Source organism: Anser cygnoides, chromosome 4 (assembly GCF_040182565.1).
Source record: "Anser cygnoides isolate HZ-2024a breed goose chromosome 4, Taihu_goose_T2T_genome, whole genome shotgun sequence".
Lineage (NCBI taxonomy): Eukaryota > Metazoa > Chordata > Aves > Anseriformes > Anatidae > Anser > Anser cygnoides.
The window spans coordinates 6,257,072-6,277,776 of NC_089876.1; the positions used below are offsets into that span (position 1 = coordinate 6,257,072).

General features: G+C 52.0%; 2 protein-coding genes across 12 annotated transcripts in view; one reads left to right on the forward strand and one right to left on the reverse strand.

Annotated features, from left to right (window-relative positions):
- The window catches only part of REEP1 (receptor accessory protein 1), a 66,693-nt gene extending 49,065 nt beyond the window's left edge, over positions 1–17,628 (forward strand). For 4 of the 11 annotated variants that reach the window (XM_066995563.1, XM_066995568.1, XM_066995561.1 and 1 more), the window contains 3 exons: positions 2,948–2,983; positions 11,359–11,613; positions 13,873–17,628. In XM_066995563.1, coding sequence (XP_066851664.1) covers positions 2,948–2,983; positions 11,359–11,573 — 251 coding nt within the window. In that variant the 3' untranslated portion in view covers positions 11,574–11,613; positions 13,873–17,628. The other 7 variants (XM_066995562.1, XM_066995564.1, XM_066995566.1 and 4 more) reach the window with 7 other exon arrangements.
- Positions 17,629–18,439: 811 nt separating this feature from the next.
- MRPL35 (mitochondrial ribosomal protein L35) lies at positions 18,440–20,658 on the reverse strand. Its single transcript, XM_048047898.2, has 4 exons — positions 20,500–20,658; positions 20,193–20,364; positions 19,020–19,164; positions 18,440–18,803 (listed from the first exon to the last, which is right to left on the reverse strand). Exons 1-4 carry the CDS (start codon positions 20,528–20,530, stop codon positions 18,615–18,617), a joined length of 537 nt encoding a protein of 178 aa, XP_047903855.2. The 5' UTR covers positions 20,531–20,658; the 3' UTR covers positions 18,440–18,614.
- Positions 20,659–20,705: the final 47 nt, after the last annotated feature.

A 20,705-nucleotide genomic window follows, 5' to 3' on the forward strand; every position in this document is an offset into this window, starting at 1 on the left:
GAAAACCCGCTCCCACAGTGAGCACTAGGAGGGGCTTGGGTTCTGCTTTCACATCTCTCGGGCGTGCTTCCAAGCCCACCGAGAAAACCCTCCTGACACCGGTGGGCTTTGGCTCTGGCCAAAAGCTGGCTGCAGGACCACGCTATACCCTGACTGCATTAAGTAACTGCTCGGCTTGTTTCATTTCCACTGTTGTGATTCTTTATAACGTGACTGGTGCTGGTTAGATTGATTTGTGAATTCCCTTTTGGCAGAAGGGAATCGCTGTGTGAAGAGCTTGGCATTCGGTTAGCAAGGACCACGGGCAGACACAGCAAAGGGTTATTTTTGCCCGGTGAAGAGTGTCTTGTGAGGTCAAGACATAGAATGTGCCAGAGTCTGAGACAAGGGGAATTAGCTCTTCCTTTCCTGTACCTTTTGCTGCTTTTTCAGTAGCTGCATCCACCCCTTGGCCTGGCACCGAAGGCAGCTGTGCTGTTGCTTGAGCAATAGCTGAGATGCTCGGCGAGCTTAACCCGCCGTCTCTGCTGCCTTTTGTGCCGACAGCTGAGCCATATTCACACCCATCCCACAGAAAGACCCCGCTCCTCCTCCTCCTCCTCCCTGCACCCAGCCAAAAACCACACGCAGACGACACGAGGAGCAACGTCTGCCTCGCCGTGCCTTGAAACACGTGCGTGAAACACGCGCACCTTCCTTCAGCACACGCCGAGGAAACACGGGGGTTGCCCCTCCTGCGTGTAACGGGCCGACCACCTGTCCTCTTGATCTGAGCCCTCACTTTGCTCCTAGCTCAGCGTTTCTCCATTTAGCCTCTTGGCAGCCCGATGGTAGCCTGTGGTATTTCAGCCTCGATGCATGTTCCAAGCCGTGCTTCTCCTCCGGGCAGAACTGCCCCTTTCGTTTGGGAACTGTAAATGTCGCATGGCTGCTCGTCATTATAGAGATCTGGGAGCTCCAGAAAAGCATTTCTGAATACTTTTCAAGGCAATGCTGTTTTTCTGGCAAATGCCCAGGTACAACCCACATACAGATGTGTCTGTATTAACAGTGGGGGCTTTTTGCACTTTATAACGTTGCGTTACTGCCTTGGAGACATCCCGGACAGCTCAGGTAAAACTTGTTCCCTTCCGCTGTGACTTGAGGGGTGGGATGCTGGCCGCAGAGCTCAGTCCCACAGTTGATGCAAACGTACGGGGTGGTTGCTGATGTCAGCTGAAACCTCCAGTGTGGGCTGAGCACTGAAGCCAGCCTTTATTTTGGGACAGTCAGGGGGACATCCTCCAGCAAGCACATTTGCACTGCTTCACGGGACATCGGTGTCCAGAACTGACGCTGCCTGGGCCAGAGTATCACGTCCTCCGAAGGCACCGTATTGCCCGGACCGAGTGCCCTTTCTGCTGAAGCTTACCTCAGGCAGAGATCGTCCTTAGCTGGGGTGATCTCAAAGCAGAAACATGCAGTGTGCCTTCTGACACTCCTCTGTGCAGGAGAGTCAGGGCTTAAGTCCAACTTAAGCTCTAAAGGCTTTGCAGGACAGAGCAGAAGTGTGGGAATATCAGTACTCAGGATATTCCTGGATATCTCTGTCTCCACTCTCCAGAAAAACTCGAGAAAGATGTATGAGAACAGCCCGTATACATACGTTGTACGAGCTCTCCGAAAATAAATTGTCGTGAAATTGAGATCAGTTACCTTCTATGTAAAATCAGAAGCTAAACTCACAGAAATCAAAAATCAGCAGACTCTATGTAAAATCAGAAGCTAAATCCACTAAAAATCCCTTGAGCTGGCCCAGCCTCCTGTCTTTTGTACAAAGACCACTGACTTCATGGCAGCATCAAGCTAATACGAGCCAGCAGACCTGCTGAAATGATACGACCCAGCTGCTTGCTTCTGCCCCGTACTGTCCTTTCCTTTGGACACGTATGAATCCTGTTTGCATACCCTGACCCCAGTCGGGGATTTGGTGCAGATTAAATGCTGCTTCTTGCTTCCAGGCAGCTCTCGGCCTGGGACAGGTCCTCAGACCTGTGAACAGCAGCAGACACCAGCACTGGGGCAGGGAAGGTGGAGGCTGCAGCGGGACTTCTTGCAGCAGCAGTGCTGGCTTGGGCTGGTTTAAAATGTCTGTGGGACCGTGGGGGAGCTGTCAGTGCAGTGCGGGATAATCGGGACCAAAGAAACCACACAAAACTCAGACCTTTTTCCTCCAAAAGCTGCTTTTATCACTTATGTCGCTGTGAGGATTAAAGCGGAGGGCTCAGACTGGACGTGGTTCCTAGGCTGCTTCCTGAGGCAGAAACCAGCCACGAGGTGAAGCTGCAAAGGTCACAAATTTACGACACCTGTGAGTCACCCGCACTGAAGGACACAGAGCAGCTCCCTTGTTACTTGCATTACTGCAATTCCGCTGCAAAGCTCCTCGGTGTGTCCCTGATTTAAGAAGGTCGGGGATCTAGGAATGTGTTTTAAAGGTTGGACCAGATGATCTCAGAGGTCTTTTCCAACCTCAGTGATTCTGTGGTTCTGGGTTCCTTCAGAAGCCATGAGTGACTGCACCAGTGCGTGCGAATGTCCTGCCTCAGCCCACTGAACAAAACATCCAGGCACGCAGCAATACAAGCCCCAGGACTGCACCCTGTGTTTGTCAGCATGCAACCTTATACATTGCTTCTCCACGCTCCCGGTCCCCTCTAGCCAGGAGTTATTTCTGTTTCGTGATGTGAGAGCAGGGCCAGGGTACGCAGTGCCAGCCTCAGCACCCGTTAGCACAGCCTCAGGTGAGCCCCGAGCTTTGTGCTGGCGAAGAGAAACGATCGTCCCCACACAGACAGGAGCCCTGGAGTCCACCTCGGGACTTTCCAGCAGAGGAAGCCACGCTAAGCGTTATCTGAGAGGCAGTGGCTTACCTGGGTGAGTTCCTAATGCTCAGCTCCTCTTTCAGTGTGCACGTGTTGCTCGGTGTGCCGACTCCTCAGAGGTGAGTGCCGGATTCCCTGCGCCCCGATACCCACGCGTCCCTTCTGGGCATGGCCGCGTTCCCCAGCCTGGCTTGCTCCTGCCGCCCCTACTCACCGCGTGTCCTAACACCAGCGAGTGAGCGAGGGGAAGGCCAGGCCGCGAGCCCCTGTGTGAGCCGTGTGTGCGCTGATGGCAATACTGCGGTGCTGCTCACCTTACTGACCCGGGGTACCCAAAGGAGCGTTTCCCTGGAGAAAACCCTCCCTCCTTTCTCTTCTGGAGGCTGTGCCGCTGTCCTCGCTGCACCGGTGTCACTCCCCCACCTCATAGCATCAGTCAGACTAGTGCAAAACCACGGGCAACTCAGCAAGAGCATCCCTCCCTCGGCCCCAGCCCTGTCGTGCTCTGTCCCTGAAGGCTTGGCACACGTTATTGGCAGGACATTTGTGTTTGGGGCAGGCAGGATAAATGGCAAAGCCTAGAAGCAGGCCCTGGTATGATGAAATACACTTGAACGGACTCTCCCTGCTTCGGTTTGTGCTAGAGATGTTTTTGTAAAACGTCCTGCACTGCTCACGTTTATAAACTTAGGGGCGTAGCAGACAGCTCGGCTGCTGGTGGTCTTCTCAGCACTGTGGCAGCCAGCGAGGCTGTGAAGGGCCGAGCCGCAGCCCCTCTGCGTTCTGTCCCCGCGGCAGATGAAAGGAGAGGGAGGCCTCTGCTGTGGGCGTGCCGGAGGATGGGGCTGCCAAGCACATTGTCCGGGAAGGAAGAAGAAACCCAGACGGGCAGCGTCTCGTTGGTGGAAACAGACTTCGGTAATCCCTGCGCACCTCAGCTCATGTGCTTCTTGTTTGCTGTGCACGCTGCGGGCAGCCCGGGGCCTGAAGGCAGCCCGGGGACTGAAGGCAGCCCGGGAACTGAAGGATCGCGGGGCTGCCACCGTGCTGCAGCCGCTGCTGTCCGTGACAAGGCAGTGTCACTCCCAGAGCGGCCGGCTGTGCCGCGCAGCATCGTGCAGCGGTGATGTCTGGCGATCCCAGCCCGACCCTCTGTCTCCTCGCACACCGTGTAGGTGGCGAGCCGAGCCCTGCGCCTGGGTTGTCACCCTCCCTGTTCTCCTTTTCCAACTCTTTGCACTAGCATATCGAGTGTGCCACTGTGCAGGAGAACGAAGCCCGTTTAAAGCTGCATCTGCTTACACAAACCTGAAACACTTGGATTCGTGGGACATTTTTAGTAGCACCCTTCTAATCTGAGCCTAAACCGATTTTATGGATTTGCCTCTTTAGGGGGTATTTATAAAAGAATCGTTGAATCCCTAAGTGCTTAATCAGCACGAATTAATCTCAGGGAAGTCATTCAATGATGCTACAGCGGTAATTAGCCCAGTGTGTTTACGAATCGGGCCCAAAGTCATGTTGGTCTGGTTTAAATTGAGTGCTCTGTCTCTCAGATTGGCCTGCCTTTGGTTTTTTTTTCCTTGACATAATGCAGTCGCTCAGGCCGTGTCAATAGCAATGCGCCGAGGCTCCATCTCCGAGGGTTCATTCTGCCTGCACGGGCTGCCCGCTCTCTGTCTCCAGGGCGATGGAAGCATTAATGCACTCAGACAAAGGCCTGCCATCGCCAGTGCTCCTTTGTCAGGGCGGCTTTGGTCGCTCGGGGACGGCTCCCTGGCTACGTAATGTGAACGTTTTTCCTCAAAGCCGAAAAGAAGGAAGGTGAAGAAAGAAGCCGAGTTTGCTTAGCCAGGACTGAATCGTTCTGCGCTGTTGGCTCAGATCTTCCCTTGGTTCAAACCTTTGTGTGGCCACTTTCAGGACGCAAACTTTACAAGTACTCGTTGCCAAAGAGTTTATAATCTGAGCGGGCAGATAGTCAAGCCTTACATCAAGCAGGATACTAGAGGCTGTCGTAGGGCTGTCAGGCGGCCTTCTTGGCAGGAGCAGTTCCCTCAGTGCTCTTGCAGGTGGAACGGAATTGTTTCTCTTGCTGCCTGACTCACAAAAACCCCACAGCTCTTAGGAGAGCACAGAAGTCCGCCCACCCAGCTCCTAGGTAATATCCTGAGAGAGGCACCGACGTGTTAACAACAGCTTGGGCCAAAGCCCGGCGGTGTCCTGAGGCTGTGGCCCCCGGGTGCCGTGCAGCGGCTGGAGACCAGGCTGAGTGCGGCACGAGGTGTGGGAACAGATCTGTCCCTGTCACGGTGGGCTCCTCTGCTGCTGAAGCTGTTTGCTTCACCAGAGAGGAGCTTTTCGGTGCCCAGCCGGCTCACCACAGCTGGTCTGCACGTGACGAGGTATCGACACAGCTCAGGACGGTCATCTTCTGCTCTGGTGCCTTCACGAAACACAAGCGTGTTCCTCTGGGCGTCCTCCCACATCTTCTTAAGAGCTTCTGTATCAGCTCCTCTTGCTCTTGTTCGGCGCCTTGTTCAAAAACCTTGTTCCAAGCTCCTCCCAAGCCTTTACCCACGTTTCTGACGAATCCCTTCTACGTCCAAGGCCTGTGGAAAGCCAGCCCGCAGCCCTCAGGAACAGCAAGGCAATTCTGTGAGTGCTTGCTTTCCCCTTCGGGGAGGGCAGGGTGAAAATCTCCAGGGATGCCTGTTTGTCTTTTGGCAGTGCCCGGTGAATGCTTAAGTGCTGGGCAACGTCCAGCAAGCCTGCTTGGGCCTTGCGTTTCAGAAATAACAAGTTTTCCAGTCAGCGCTGTGATCGCAACTAACTCAGGTGCTGCTGGGGACGGCTTCCATGGCATGGCTGAGAGGGGGGAACGGTTTTAGTCTTTGTAGAGAGTAAAGGTATTTAAAATCCATTGTATATCAGGAAAACCGTGGCTGCATGTGTCCGAGGGGGGATTTAATACTGGAATGCTGATCAGGTGCCTCAGGCGTTGTAAGAGACGTGCAGGGTCTTCAGAGGTGACCAACGGGAGTGTTTTGGGGACGTGCACCGCAGGGCTGTGCTCCGTGTCAGCCACCGATACCGTAACGCACGCCTTCGACGCTACAGACTGACAGCCAGCCTAGCCTAGGCGTTGCCAGCCCTACACAAGGCGTTGCAGCAGAAGGCCAGCCCCGGAGCTTTCCCAGTAAAATAACGTGGGATCTTCTCCTGCACCGTCACCCTGCAGGCAAGGTGACAGAGCGCACACGGCCAGCTGGCCCGTAGGACGTTCACTTAATCGTGTTTTAAACCAGCCACCTTACCGCTGTATCAGATGTGCCCAGCCCCTTCTTCGTGGTGTGCTGCTGTTCTTAAAAACAAATCGACTTTTCACCAGGGGAGCTGTTTGTGTGTCCCTGAACAAAACCATTTAAATGGTCTGGGTGAGTTCATTCTTGTTCGTCGCTAGTTTTGCTTCCAGCTCTCGCGCTGGGGATTTACAGATTTTTTTTTTTAACCTTTCTTTCACTGAGCTTAAAGACCAAGCAACTGCTTTCTGTTGCTCCAGGCATTTTATTCCTCAAAATTTCCCTTTTAAATGCTGAATCGATTTTTTACAGGCGTGATTTGTGTCAATTTGCACCACTACCTCTGAATGGCAGTTTGGGAGTTTCTCCAGTATTTAAAAATATTTTAATATTTATGTTAGTAATTTCAGGGCAGGAAACATTTCCATAGAAAATCAGTAGGCTCTTCAAGTACATTTGCATTTTAGCAACCAAGTTCAAATATTCATGGCTGTTTAATAACCTCCACTTCAACCACAGATGTTATGAAAGCAAAGGTGAAGATTTCTGTGCTCTGAACCAATGTTCCTTCCCCTTCTACACCCAAATGCTTTCCCCTAACAGTTTATTCTTTCCTTTTCTCTATGTAAATATTATGGGACTTGGATGTAAGTGTTACAGATTGCATGGGTTTTCTTCTGAGGTGTCTGGAATAGCCTAGCACTTAACAACCTAATCACTTGTGGGATGTGTTTTCGTTAACCGGTGACTTTGTTGACAATGCGATTGGACTGGTTTGCTTTGGTTGCACTTGACTTCAGCTTCGGAAAGTTGAGCTCCTGTCTGCCCCTGTTTTGTGGCTGGTCGAGTTGGCTGCTTCTAATTTCTTGGTTTGGCAATGAGAAGTGTTGGGGAAGGACGTGACTTGGGTCAATGCCTTTTGGAAATGATGGCAAATTTGTCTTTGTTTCAGGGAAACGAAGCTGATCACCAGTGTACAATAAATATCCGCTCTCTTGCTCTTACTAAGTGCTGTGCAAAGCTCCTTACATGAAGGATCCCCCACAAAGGCTTAGCTTTGGAGTGACTTCGTCTTCCTTTCCAATAATACACCACCTTGTTCCTGCTGCTGTAGTGGCTGTGGTTTGTCCGAGTGCCCCGAGGACTTACAGTGATGGGAGCAAGAAGTATTACCTAGGAAAATAAAGGGGGTCCACCTCTCAAAAGCTTTGGGGAGCCTGATTCCCGCTGTATTTCCATGTCCAAACATTTCAGTGTCCAGATATTTATTTATCAAAGTCCTTTGCTCATCTGGAGCTAGTGGGCAAGGCCCTGACCTCTGTTACACTCGTGTAAACCCACAGGAGGTGATCCGTAGCCACACGGCAGCACCGGTCAGAGCCTAGTCAATAACAGAGCAAGCGCTGGCAAAGCAGCCTGCTGCAGAATCATTGTGTTGTGCTGGAAGGGTTTTGCCAGGGAGATTTTTCAGCCATGTGTAGAATCACCGAGAGTAACGATGACGAAGATCTGGCCCCACGTTTCCTTGCCCATGCAGGGTTGCTCCCTGTGGTGCATTTAATAGCTTTGATCCCACCTCTGCAAATTGCTCAGGCATCTACTCCAGCTTGCAATATGCCCAACTTCAGGACTTCCCACCCAACGTGTTGCTTATATTATATGGGTTCCCTTGGAAGGAATTAGGACAGGGTGATAGGAACTGGAATTAAGGGCTCTTTAGACTGTATACAGTCAGGTTTTGCCTTGCCTTAGAGAGGAGAGGAGTATAATCTGGTCTGGATGCTGAAAAGACATGTTTGCAGGAGGCAGCAGCAGCTTCAGCCTGGGACAGCAGCGGTTTTCCCATCTCTGCAATGATTCTGCTCCTCCCCGCAGAGGTGTGGAGGCAGAAACGTGGGAGGTGAAGGCACCCCAAAGGTACTGGGCTCTGAGGTGGGCAGTGAGGGCCTCCTGAAGGCGACCGAGCCAGGGGAGGCCCTCGGACTTACACAGCCCCCTCCTGGCTGTGAAGCACTGCCTGGAGCAGCACACGCTGCTGGCTCGGCCTCTTTGGGGACGTCTGATGGTGGCCTGAGGCCCCAGAGCCTCAGATCCTAGAGACAGCTCTTAGAAACACCCAGGAGCTGACTCGAGGCCAAGCGCTGCCCTCGAGAAGCTTGTGCCAGCCCTGACAGCGTTTTGCTCTTTGATCTGCCCCTTCTCCAGAGCCAAACCTCGGTGGCCCAGACCCCTTCTGTTCACTGTAAGCCTCCTTCCCCGCTAATTCCTCACATCTGCTCGGTGTTCTGGTTCATTCCCCGCCTTACTCCCGTTTTCTCCTCCTGCAGAGGGCTCACTCTTGGTGTAGCAGTTAGTTTTCATCCTGTAATTGCCCCATTTGCAGACAACCAACATCAGAGCTGGTGCCCCTGCTCCGCAGCCCTTCTGAGACGAGTTGCTCCCATCCCACAGCAGCGCGATGCTCCCACAACCACGGGACAAAGTCTGGCACCCCAGCTCAGTACGAGGTAGGGATTCCTGCAGTAGTGATGTCCTGAGCCAGGACGGGCAGGGGATCCTCCCTTCTCCCCCCAGCTCCCGGGGGATGCCTGCACTCAAGATCTGCTCCCACCGGCGCTCAGAAGCTTTCACTCTTCCAGGTCAGTGAGGCTGAAGCAAAACTGGTTCCCACATGGGTGTTTCTTGGTGCCTCATTCCCAGTGACATGGAGCAGGGGAGAAGAGGGCCTCCGCCCAGCTTCCAGGGGACTTTGGGAACCTCTCTGCTGTGGGGTCAAAGCAGCATGTGCCAGCTTGGGGACTGAGCTCTCCCCCAGGCTTCAAAGAACAGCTCCAGGCCAGGGACGTGGTGCTCGGGGTGCTGGGGGGAGTGGAGGAGCCCACGGGAGCGCTGCGCGTCTGCCCTGCTGCTCGGGGAGGCACGACACAGCTGGCAGCGCTTCCTGGACGTCTTTGTGACCCAGCACCCAGTTCAGGAGAAAAAAGTAATGGGGAAGCAGTGTAGGCTGGAAAGCGTGGGGCTCCTGGGAGCGTTATCAGGGCGACGCTTCCCTCTGTCTCCTTTGGCGGCGAGTGGCTGACAGCAGGAGAAAGGCAGCAGAGCACCTCTGCCTGATCCTCTGTGCTCCTGCTTCAGCAGCTGGTGTCTCCACAGGGAAGCTCTACTTCTGGTTCCCCAGCATCCTCTGGCCTGTTCCCTTTTCCCCTTATCTCCCCGCAGCGGCACAGGGCTGGGTGGGTGTTGGGAGTGCCTCAGGGAGGCACTTCGAAGAAGTCCCGGCCCATTTTTGGCACCAGCCTGCCCGGAGTCCAGCCTGCAGTCTGTATCTGAGGGAGCTCTGGGGAGGTGACACATGGACTGGTGTCGGGGCAGCGCTTGGCCTACAGGCTGCAGATCTGGGCACGCTTGGTTCAGGCTGTGTCCAAGCTCTGAACAAACAGCTTTTAAAACAAGCTTGACTCCTTTTGTCCTCGGCGTACAGAGGCACCAAGGGCCATCTCCTGCACCCAAGATGACCTAAGCTAGGCTCCTCCTGGATGTCTCACTTCCCAAGTGGAAGGATAGAACTGGAAATGAAATAGAATGTCCCTGGACTGTTTTGCCAAGTGATTTGAAGAACATTTAGTATTATCCTTACAGTCCTATACAGAAAAAAATAAAAATTCAGCATCATCCCAGGCCTCTCTGCAGTGCGACTGTCAGCATTTTCGGTACCGCTGGGATAAAAGTCAAATTCCAGCTCTTCTGAGAACCTGTGTCGGTGTGTCCCAGCCTGCCCACGGGAGCGGCGATCCAGGGGAAGAGACACAGGGGCAGCAGCCAGAGGACGGCGTGCACTGCTCTCCTGCAGCATCCGTACCCTGAGCTGAGATCTCATCTCACAGGCTCTCAGACTTGAGTCTGGCACTGGCGAGAGCCCCGGTCACCTGCTTGTGAACGCGGTGCTGCTGCAGCCAGGTCGCTTCCCCTCGTCTCTCCATAACCTGGCTGAAAGAGCTTTTTGGTTACTCATTTATGTGGTGCTTTAAGGATCTGAACAGATTAACAGTGATCAGACATTTAGGAATCCTTTCGCTGAAGTCTTTGGTCCAGCAGAGTCTTGCAGCGAGGCTGAGACAAGAAGTACATTATTTCTGTGAGACAAGAAGAACATCATTTCTATGTATGCTTGTAGCACAGTCTAGTCAGAGACCCAGCAATTGTGATTCATGTCGTCTAAGCACCAAACACTTCCACTCCTGCCATATTTTAGAATAAAAAAAAAAAAAAAGTGTGACTGTCAGTTAAACCAAGAAAGCTCCAGCCCTGCTGGGAAGAAACTGCCCGCAGAGATGCAGGGAGCTTGGTCGCGCTGGGTGTCCCTTTTATAGCTCGTGCTTTGGACTGGCCGCTGAAAATACCGTCTTTTTTCACTGCCTGGATTTGAGGCAGCAAATGCATCGTCCAAATGACCAGCCCCGCAAAGATCATGTTGTAAATCACAAGGGTGAGAACAGCCACGCAGGTGTTAGTGAGCTGTAGTCATGGTCCCGCACTCTGCCTGCAGATCCATCAGTGGCAGCAGGCTGTAGGGTTTGCTCTAGTGACAGGAGAGGACTTTTCCCCACTGGTCTTGTAACAACACAACCTACTGAGAGCCCCTTCAACGCCCGTTGAAGTTTTTGGTTAACTTCAGTGGATCTTAGCCTGGGCTCTTGGCTGGAGCTCTCCCAGCCTCCAGTCAGTTATGGCTGCTGCACTTTCTGCACCCCAGGGAGCTGTCTCCAGGCTGCCCGCAGGGCTTCAGCACTCACTTGGTGTCTTCCAGCGGACGCTCCTTCTAGAAACGGCACCTGTAGGAACGACGGATGGAATCAGCAATTCAAGAAATCAATTATTTCATTTATCCCTGAGCCAAACAACCAAATTTCTTTCTAGAGTCAACCTCCAGAAAATCAGAGACCGTGAATTTAGCCTAAATTCCACATAAATAGTCCATATAGAGCTTATAATGCCTTTGCAAATGAGGTCATTTTGATTTCTAACCCCACAGCTGCTGTTACTGGCGTGTGAAGTGTGAACTTTCCTATTAATCCCTGGAAGATGCATGGCTTTGCAGTGAGCTGGGGTTTGGTGGGGCGTGAATCAAACCGTCACTGATCTTCCTCGTCCTTTGTCTTCACGTTTAGCCCATAAACGGCCACGTTAAATAGATGTGAACGATAAATATGAAAAGCCGCGGCAGGCAAACTGTGAAACGAGAGGCTCTGTGTTCTCAGATGATGAGGAGAACGATTTGTTGGATTGCGCATCCATGAACAAAAGGCCCAAAAAGAAGGATCAGCCCCTTGAGGTACTGCCTGCTGCCAAGGTTCCTCCTTCTGTGAAGTTCTTTGAATATCTGAATGAACATCTTTCTTTGGTCTAAAAAGAGAGTCCCAAAGCAGTACATGTCCAGTCTTTCAGGGGTGAGTCTTGCTGGGGGAACACTCAGTTTCCTACGTGTGGATTCCCTGATAGAAGCTTGAATCCACACCTGTGGAAATAATGATTACACAAGGTTTCGCAGTTAGATTTTGAAGTGCAAAACTTGGATCTAGCTCTAAACCACGTCATAATATGAAGGTATTTTGGTGAGAGGATGTGGATATCAACCACTCATTTTTCCTGTCTGTAGAGGAATTATTATTTTCGTCCCTGAGACAAGGCACTGGGGGTGAGAACTGCCAGCACCCACAGCCAGGGAGCTCCCAGTTCAGAGCCCGCTCCCTCTTGCTTGAGTATGCACCTGGCCAACCCCACCAAAACCAGTGACTTCAGGATTTCAACAGCTTTTGAATCAGGCCTGGTATTAACAAATACGGTTTGTTAATGCCCTGGGCAGGGGGGGGACGGAGCCACTCCTGCAGCCCTGATGTAGCACTGGGATTTGAGCCAGATCTCCACCGTGGGGGAGGTGGTCTGGTCCCCCCTCCCCCGGGGTGGTTTGGCTAGCAGTCACACCTCCTCCTGGTGGGATGCTGTAGACTCAGAGACTCACTTAGGTTGGAAACGATCTGTAAGATGCTCAGATCCACCCATTAACCCAGCACTGCCAAGTCTACCACGAAACCATGTCCGTAAGCACCACATCGTGTAAATACCTCTGGGGGCGGTGAGTCAGCCACTCCCCTGGGCAGCCTGTTCCAATGCCTCACGACCCTTTCAGTAAAGAGATTTTTTTTTTTTCTTCCTCATTTCCAACCTGAACCTCCCCTGGCACAACTTGAGGCCATTCCCTCTAGTCCTGTCACTGGTTACCTGTGAGAAGAGGCCGACCCCCAGCTCCCCACATTTCCTCTCAGGCAGTTGCAGAGAGCAATGAGGCCTCCCCTGAGCCTCCTCTTCTCCAGACCAAACTTCTCCAGACCCAGGCGCAGGACCCTGCTCTGCTCTGACCGTGAGAAGGCGCAGCCTCGGGAGCTGCTCTCCCAGCTGCCAGGCGGCCTCCCAGGGGAGGCAGAGCTCCTCGTTCCTGATTTAGGATATCTACCGGGCAGCTGATGGCTGCTTTGCTGTAAGAGCGGGCTGGCTTCCCAAAGAAGCCCTCTTCCAAGCTGCAGGAGGTACTGCTCGAGCTGTCGGGCTGCGTCGCAGGGCTCCTGCTTTGCAGATGGAGACTGAGGCAGCAGCTCAGGGCCTGGGTGGATCTGTGGCTGTGGCAGGATCCCTGACGGCTGCGCACAGCAGCTTCCTTCCCCAGCTCTGCTCTGCCGGCCGTGCCTTGCTGGGTACAGCCAGCCCACCCTGGTCCCCGGTGCTTCTCGGGGCTTGGGGTAAAATTTCAGAGAAGCTGTGCTCCTCTGCAGCACCTGGTAACCGTTTCTTTCTGCGAATCTGACGAGACCCAGGGCCAAGCCAAAGCTTTTCAGAGAGACTTATGCAATGCAAACGATTATTTTTGTTGTTTGCTTTCTTTTCTAACCAATTTCTGTCTCAGTCAGTTCGGTCTGGGGAACGGGGCTAATGAGAGTAAGCCGATTTCACGGGGTTGGTCTGGCTCCTCTGGGGCGTTCGGCGGCTCTTGTGGGCACTTGGCCTGGGAGTCTGTCCGTGCAGCTCCACGCTTGAGCCTGCTGCTCAATTTTTTTAAAGCCCTCCGCATGAGCTGGCTGCAAGGCACAATTGCAGCAGTCCTCCTCCAGAACGATGTCAGCGGAGCGTGCCTGCGGCCTCCCCAGCAAGAAGCGGATCTTTGGCAAGCGCTCTGCCTGGTGGGAGGGAGAGGCGCAGCGTGTTCCACCTCGGGGACCCTCCGTGCTTCGCGGTGCCCCGAGGAGCTGTGCCCCCAGAGGGGCTGGACGGAGCAAGGTGGGTGGGAAACACCAGAGCGGGCTTCCTACCAGCGCTTTGCTCTCTGGATCCAGTGGCTGCAGGAGTTTGCACCGATTTAACCCGGTTGCTTTGACCACTGTGTGACTGGCGAGCTTTAGCCATGCCTTTAACCAGGTGCCAGAGGTGCCAGGTGTTGGTTTGACTCGGGTGAGGGTCTACAAAGGTTTTCTGAAAGGGTTTAGTCCTCAGCTGGTGCTTCATTATTGAGCTTCAGGGCCGAGATGTGCCTCTCTCTTTCTTCATGCCTGAAACAGGATCGTTACCGCAGAGGTGCCACAAAGACAGGTGAGTTTTAAGGCAAGAAAACGACATTTCCTAACGCGCCGATGATGTTTCCTCTCGTCTCCCTGCAGGCACCGCCTAGGACCCTTAGACCTCGCTTCAGGAAGAAAAGTACCTCGTCCTCTGCCACTGAAACAATGTGAGTGCAACGAGCCAATAGCACCAAGATCCACAGAATGTCTCTCTTCTGCCTTAAAGAGCTACTCGATAATAACGTAGGAAACAGCAGCGGGATGGATGTGCTTCGATGTACAGCGTTGTAGACATGGCCTTTCTCTCTCCTCTCTCTGTACCCCGTTCCATGCTTCTCGCGTTTGTCGGTGACGTGGTTAGGCCAGCCTGACAGAGCCCTGCAGATTCAGAGCCCTCGCTTTGTTTGCAGAGCGTCCCCCCCACTCGTGCTAACCCTGTCGGGCTGTACATTTACACCTCTCACTTGTGTCTGCATAGCTCTGGCCCTGTGAATGCACAGCGAAGGCGAAAATAATCAGTTGCTCATGATGATGCATCGACAGTGTATTTATTTGTGGCTTTATCATTAAGGAAGTGGGTTTGCAGGAGCCATGGATTTCTCTTCCCTCCCTTCCTCCTCAAGGCAGCGGCGATGTAACAAGTATCTCGGTGTTCTGGCTGTTCAAAATGCCCAGGACTCGTTAGGGAAGGCTGAGCTGCGATGCCGTTTCTCTTCCTGCAAGTAGCTCACTTGTATTTTGAGCCAACCATTGCGCTAAAGAGACAGAACTTAGAGAGGACGAGGAAGAGAGGTGCAAGATGAATGGTTTCAACAAGGTAAGGAAAGGGGAGTCTTAATTTTGATCAGCCTGAGCCAGGAGAGTATTGTGTGGAGGACGACGGAGCGTATTGCTTGTGGCAAATGTTCCACCGACAGTTCTGAAGCGTGAGCGAGGCGGTCGTGTGCTAGCTGCGGCAACACGCATTAGAATCGCTTTAGCGACTTGCTTCCGGGGGAAAACGAACCCCTCTCCCCTGCAGGTAACGGCACCGGCCCCGGCGTTCTGCTCTCCTGGTGGGGTGCTGGAGTTTCGCTTACACGAGCAGAGCAGGGCGCCGGGGGCCGAGCTGCTTTTGGAGTTCCGCCTGTAGCGTGGGGTTTGGGTAGAGCCGCAGGACCCAGGCGGCGCGCTGTGTTTGTATCCATATATACATGAGACGTGTACAAGAAGAGGAAGACGTTGTAGGGTTTGTGTGTTTGTGCTTCGAGTTGGTGTCTCTTGTAAGTGTTCCGCATGTGAAATTCACACACCAGTTAAGTGCGTGGCCCTTTGTGTTTGCTCTCGGACCTAGCTCCTAGACTAGACGAAACGTTTAGCGTTACCTAGAACTGCCCTCACTGACGGATCCGTGCGCAGCCCGGACCACGAGTAGGACTATGTGGCTAGTGCGGGTGCAGCCCAGGATGCCAACAGCCGGTTGGAGTGCGGCAGGCTCAGAGAGAAAGCTGACGTGGCCTTTACAGCCTTTTCTCTGCTGGATGTGCATCGATATCCCGGCTGTCCCTGCCTGACGCAGCCTCGAGCTTTCCCCCAGAGCTCCCTAGGTATGTGGGGAAGAGAAAAACGGGCTACGTGCGCGCACAAATATTTTTCTGACCCGGCTAGGAAGTGGGGAAAGCAAGTAGGTGCTTCCTGAGTCTGCCACAATATCTGGCCCCATTGCCGGAGAATTTTATTTCCTTTACACGTGCTAATTAATCATGTTTTGCAATGGGCAAGGAGGAAGAAGTCCTCGGAAAGTAAATTGTAAAAAACCCCACAGTCCTAAATAGCAGTTACAGAAGAGTCAGTCCTTATAATGTAGTCAGCAAATGCTTTGAGGAGCTCAGCTTGTGTGTTTTATTTTTAAGCAGCTTTGGAGTTTGATTTATTTTGGCAAGCATTAAAAAGAAAGAGAAGAACTGCCTGCAGTGTTAGCAGAAATAAAATCCTGTTGCAAGCAAGCTACGTTTCCCTGCGATGCAATAGGCTGCCATAAGATAAAAAGCTGACAAGTTTGCACTCAATTATGCCAAAAAAACCAAACCATAGAGCTACACAGCATCTGACAAATTCTGTTCTCAGACACGCTGCATTAACATTGATTCTCACTGAAAATATTAATTGTGTCTAATCTGCTGTTTTATTGTAAACTTGACTGTTTAGATTTTCTTAAGTGCTGAGGTGAAATCGTTGAAAAGGGAGTTGCCTTATATCTCTCAAAACATTCACTGTATAAAGGAGAAAAATAAACCTTTTCGTATGTCTGGCAAAAAAAATAATGTATTAAATTATCAACTGAGCTGTATATTTGTGTATAGATAGACGAGAAATGTGAACGCCTCACCACGTCCACGTAGTGCCGTAGCGTTCTGTACCCAGGAGACCCGTCGCGTGCTTTTGATTTCTCCTCGTCCCGCACAGGTTGTTTGCAGGTGTTGCCCCAGGTCTGTCCTTTCACCCTTCGGCTATTTACGTTTATTTCAAATAAACACCAGACATGAAGTCCTTTGTCCAGCTTTTCTTTGGAGCCTGTGCCAGAGGAAGGAGCCTGATTCAGTAAGCGGCCTTCCCGCACCGATGCTGACCCCTCGTGGCAAACAGTTTGCAGGACGTGGCCAAACAGATGCAGAGGTGGAGGCTCCTTGGGCACGTGTAGGTGAGCCGCAGTTCTCAGCTTGCCCCTCCCAGGACATGCCCCCAGCCCTGTTACGGCTTTGTCGCCCTCCTCTGGGTGCTTTCAAGGCCCTTAACGTCCCTTTTATATTGCGGAGCCCAGAACAGCCCGCAACGTTCAAGGGGAGGCTGCCCCAACGCTGCTGGTGAGCAGCCGGCCCTCAGAAACCCGGCCTCTAGAGCTTGCAGCCTTTAGCCAGCACAAGGCTCAAGCGTAACGTGCGTTATTTTAAGTGAAATTGGGGCTGAAGGGAAACTGCATCTGATCTGTGGTAAATGGGGCTGTAATTACTTCACAGATTCACCATAAATTCACCTCAGCTATGAAGACATGAGGTTCAGAGCAGCCCAGTGCCATCCTGTGCCTCTGTTCTTGGCACAGCAGCATCAGTGCAGTTACAGTGGTTGCCAACTACTGAATCAGGATCACATCAACTTCAGGGACTTCATGTTTGTCGCTGTAACCGCAGAACAACCCCCCACTAATCTAAATTGTGTAGGCGCAAACCCAGCACGGAAGGAAAATGGGGTTATTTATTGCTAGTGAGAGGGAGAAAGCTGCTGGAAGGGATACAGTGCTCCTCAGCCTCGTGTAAACAACCTGCTGCCTCCCACTGCTCCCTGAACTCCATGTTCCCGCGTAACGAAGCCCTTGTACTCGTGACAGAGCGCTCGTTAATCACAGTCTCCTTCCTGCTGTTTGTTTCGGGTACCTGTTACGCATCTGGCATTGTACTTGAAGTAGAGAACACGGTGTCGGGCTTTGCGTTTATCCAAACTAAGTAAGGATCATCGCTGTGCACCCCATGTGATTTCTTTGCTGCGACCAGCAGAAAAGCCCTGTGCTGAAATGGTCCAGCCGACGCCTCCCGAGAACGGCCGTCACGGTTCCAAAGGCTGACGTTTTGCTGGTTTTGTTACACTGCTCGATATACATCTGGAATAAAGTCTTAATCTTTTCTTTAAGGAAAATAAAGAAGACAACATCCTTAGTCTGTTCAATGTATCTGGCAGGCCAGAATAATTACTTTGACTGCTGTATGATTTTTATCTCGATTCTGGCTGACTGTATATAGATGTATTCACTAAGTGCTGCATGTCCTTCAGAACTTTTCTGTATGATGAACTGGAAAAAAAATACAGCTACTGAACACTCTGCGTAACCAGTGAATTCATTGAAATCTACAGCCTCGTGTAGCCAGCCATCTCCTGCTGTGCAGGTGGCTCTGGAGCTGACAAACAGGGAGCACCTAATTAATAAGGGGTTAATTATTAGGAAATGTTTCGAAGCAACTGTATTTCACACAATTGCTGAAGTTACCAGCTTTACAGAGAAAGCCTTTTACAGAGAAAGCTTCCTTACTGAAACCAGAGACGAGCTGCAACTTACATTGCCAGAGGGCCCCATAATAAATCCGTGGTAGTCTTTTGTACGCACACGAGCAGAGATGTGCAGTGTGTAAAAAACAAGAAAATACTCAGAGCTGACTGCTTGCGGGTGTAGAACAGGACCCAATGAAGCAATTCCACTACTCAAAAACCAATACAAAATACAAAATTCCAGTCCCATAATGGAGTTCTGCTATGAAATCTGGCTAATGTGTTTTTAATCGGTTATCAAAACCACAAGTAACCATGAAGCACCATCTTTCCTATGCTAACACGGAGACATGGCAACAATTCATATGGTACCCTAACAGGCAGCAACACCAAAACAAAATCCCACTCTTCTTTCTCTCCTTGGTAGCAAGCTACCAACAAGTAGGGACAAAAAATATCCTGAGGTTAAACGTGTTTCTTTAAAAAAAATTAAGTAATTTGAGTTATCTGCTACCTTTTATTTTAGGCTGCATTCATCCACATATACAATCTTACACACAACCGCATGAAACCAGCAGACTGCAGAACACTTAGGTGACAAGTTCAGCTCTCACCCTCTGTTAAGTAAAACACAAATTGGTGCTCCAAGTAGTCTTGAATATTCCTTTATTTTGGGCCCCAATACCCAGAATTCTGATCCAATGATACGCGTATGTTTATTTATAAAAGTAACACATTAGATTTATGATCTAAAATTAAGATACCGGGGCCATACCACACAAGACACCGCCTCTTTCGTAGAAAGATGCAAAAAATAACAATTTCTACACACGAAGATTTGTGCGGTCATGGTACTTCTGGTAGGGATCATCAACATACCAGTTTCTTCTTTTCCAGAAAGAAGTGGTCATTTTATCGAGGAGCTTACATTGCGTTCTAGTGCACAGCACCATCTCTCTCAAACGCTTCTTCTGGGCAGAAGACTTCTTCCACAATTTCTTCTTGTACCCAGACTGTCAGAAGAAAATACAGAAGAAATTAAGCAGGTTGCTGCCAGCCGATATGCATATATAGCAATACTGATAAGCAAACCTGGATAAATCCCCCACTTTCAGGAAGTCAGGAGTCTCCCTGTGCACACTTCCATACTAGCTACTGCCTCCTGATGGAAGGAAAACAGCCTGCTGTCTGTGAACACAAAGCTTGTGTTCCTTGAAAAAAAATCTTACCTTTCTCCTCACCCAAAGGCCATTATGCAGCCGGAGAAACCTGTCGATGACAGCTTTCACAGTTTTCCTCTTTCCTTTCCGTAAACTGTAGTAAGTGACGGTCCTCACTGGCTGCTGAAGTATAGTTGGAAGTAGAGGTGTGACTCTAAAGGAAAAAAAAGGGGGGAAATAGAACAGGAATGAAACAACTCTTTCATTAAGCCAGTCATTGGATTTTTCACATAATGAGAAATCAGAAGTGCTCTGACTTGTTTGAGGGTTAACAAAAATTCAGCTCACATTGCAACATGTCATTCAACAAGCGTTAGGTATCAATGCTAACTGAATTCCAAATGAAATAAATTCATCTTGAAGCTACTGTAGAACAGCTTTTCCATCTACTAAAAGCGTGGTTAAATACTCAAGAGCAAACATACTCAACTGTTATTGGCATTCAGAACTTTTAGAACGTTAACGATCAGCAAAGGAAAGCGATTACAACAAACCTATTTGTAAAGTCAAGTCTACACCTACCAAAGCACATTCTGTTTTACATCCTCCTTCAAACATTATGCTCAATACAAGTGGAAGACTTGGGATTATAATTGTTTTGAGATACCAAAAAGCAGTAAGAAGCTTCTCAGCCAAGAAAGAGGCCACCTGCTTCTTTGCTGAGGTGCCAAGGAGGGGCTAAACTTGGTGAAAACAACTGCCTGAAAGGGGAGAGCTGTGGGGAGCTGGGGGTCGGCCTCTTCTCACAGAGTAACTAGTGATAGGACTAGAGGGAATGGCCTCAAGTTGTGCCAGGGGAGGTTCAGGTTGGAAATGAGGAGACATTTCTTCTCAGAAAGAGCAGTCAGGCATTGGGACGGGTTGCCCAGGGAGGTGGTGGCGTCACTGCCCCTGGGAGTGTTCGAGGAGAGGTTGGGCCTGGTGCCTGGGGACATGGGTTAGTGGTGACATTGGTGGTAGGGGGGTGGTTGGACCAGGTGGTCTTGAAAATCTCTTCCAGGATCAATGATTCTGTGAAGATCTGTTCCTCGCCTCTTCCATCCTTCCCTTGCTTTGCTGGTGAGCTCTCGCTGAGGGGAGGCAGCACAGCGCAGCGCCTACCTGCCTCCTGACCCCACCGCACCCCCAGAGGCTTCACCCCCACACCAGAATCGCTCCAGCACCGCGCAGGCCATACCCTACCTGCCGAGGACGGAGGGGAAGCCCCCAGCGGGCAGGCTCCCGAGGGGCCCCAGCCCCTTCCCGAGCGGCGCCGCCTCCCGCAGCCGCCCGAATCCCCTCAGGGGCACACCTCGCCCCGCGCCGACACCTCGGGCTGCCCGCGGGGCCCAGCTGCCGAGCGGCCGGAGGAGCCCTGCGGAGAAGCACAGCCCTCACAGGCGGCGGCCCTGAGGCGAGGCCAGGCGAGGCGCCGCCATTTCGAAGGCGCCGCGCTGCCCCCCCCCCACAACATGGCCGCCGCCACCGCCCCCCTCCCTCAGCCACCGACCCGCCACAGCCCCGCGCAGCGCCGCCGCCATGTCCCGGCCGCCGCAGGAGGAGGCGGAGCGGCGCCAGGGGAGGGCCCCGGGAGCCCCGCGCTGGGGGCGGCGCTGACGGGCCCGGGAGGAGCCGCGGCCCCGCTCCGCCTCACGCCGCGCTCTAAAATGGCGGCCGCCCTCCTCCTGGCTGCGTCATCACCTCCTCGCCTTCTGA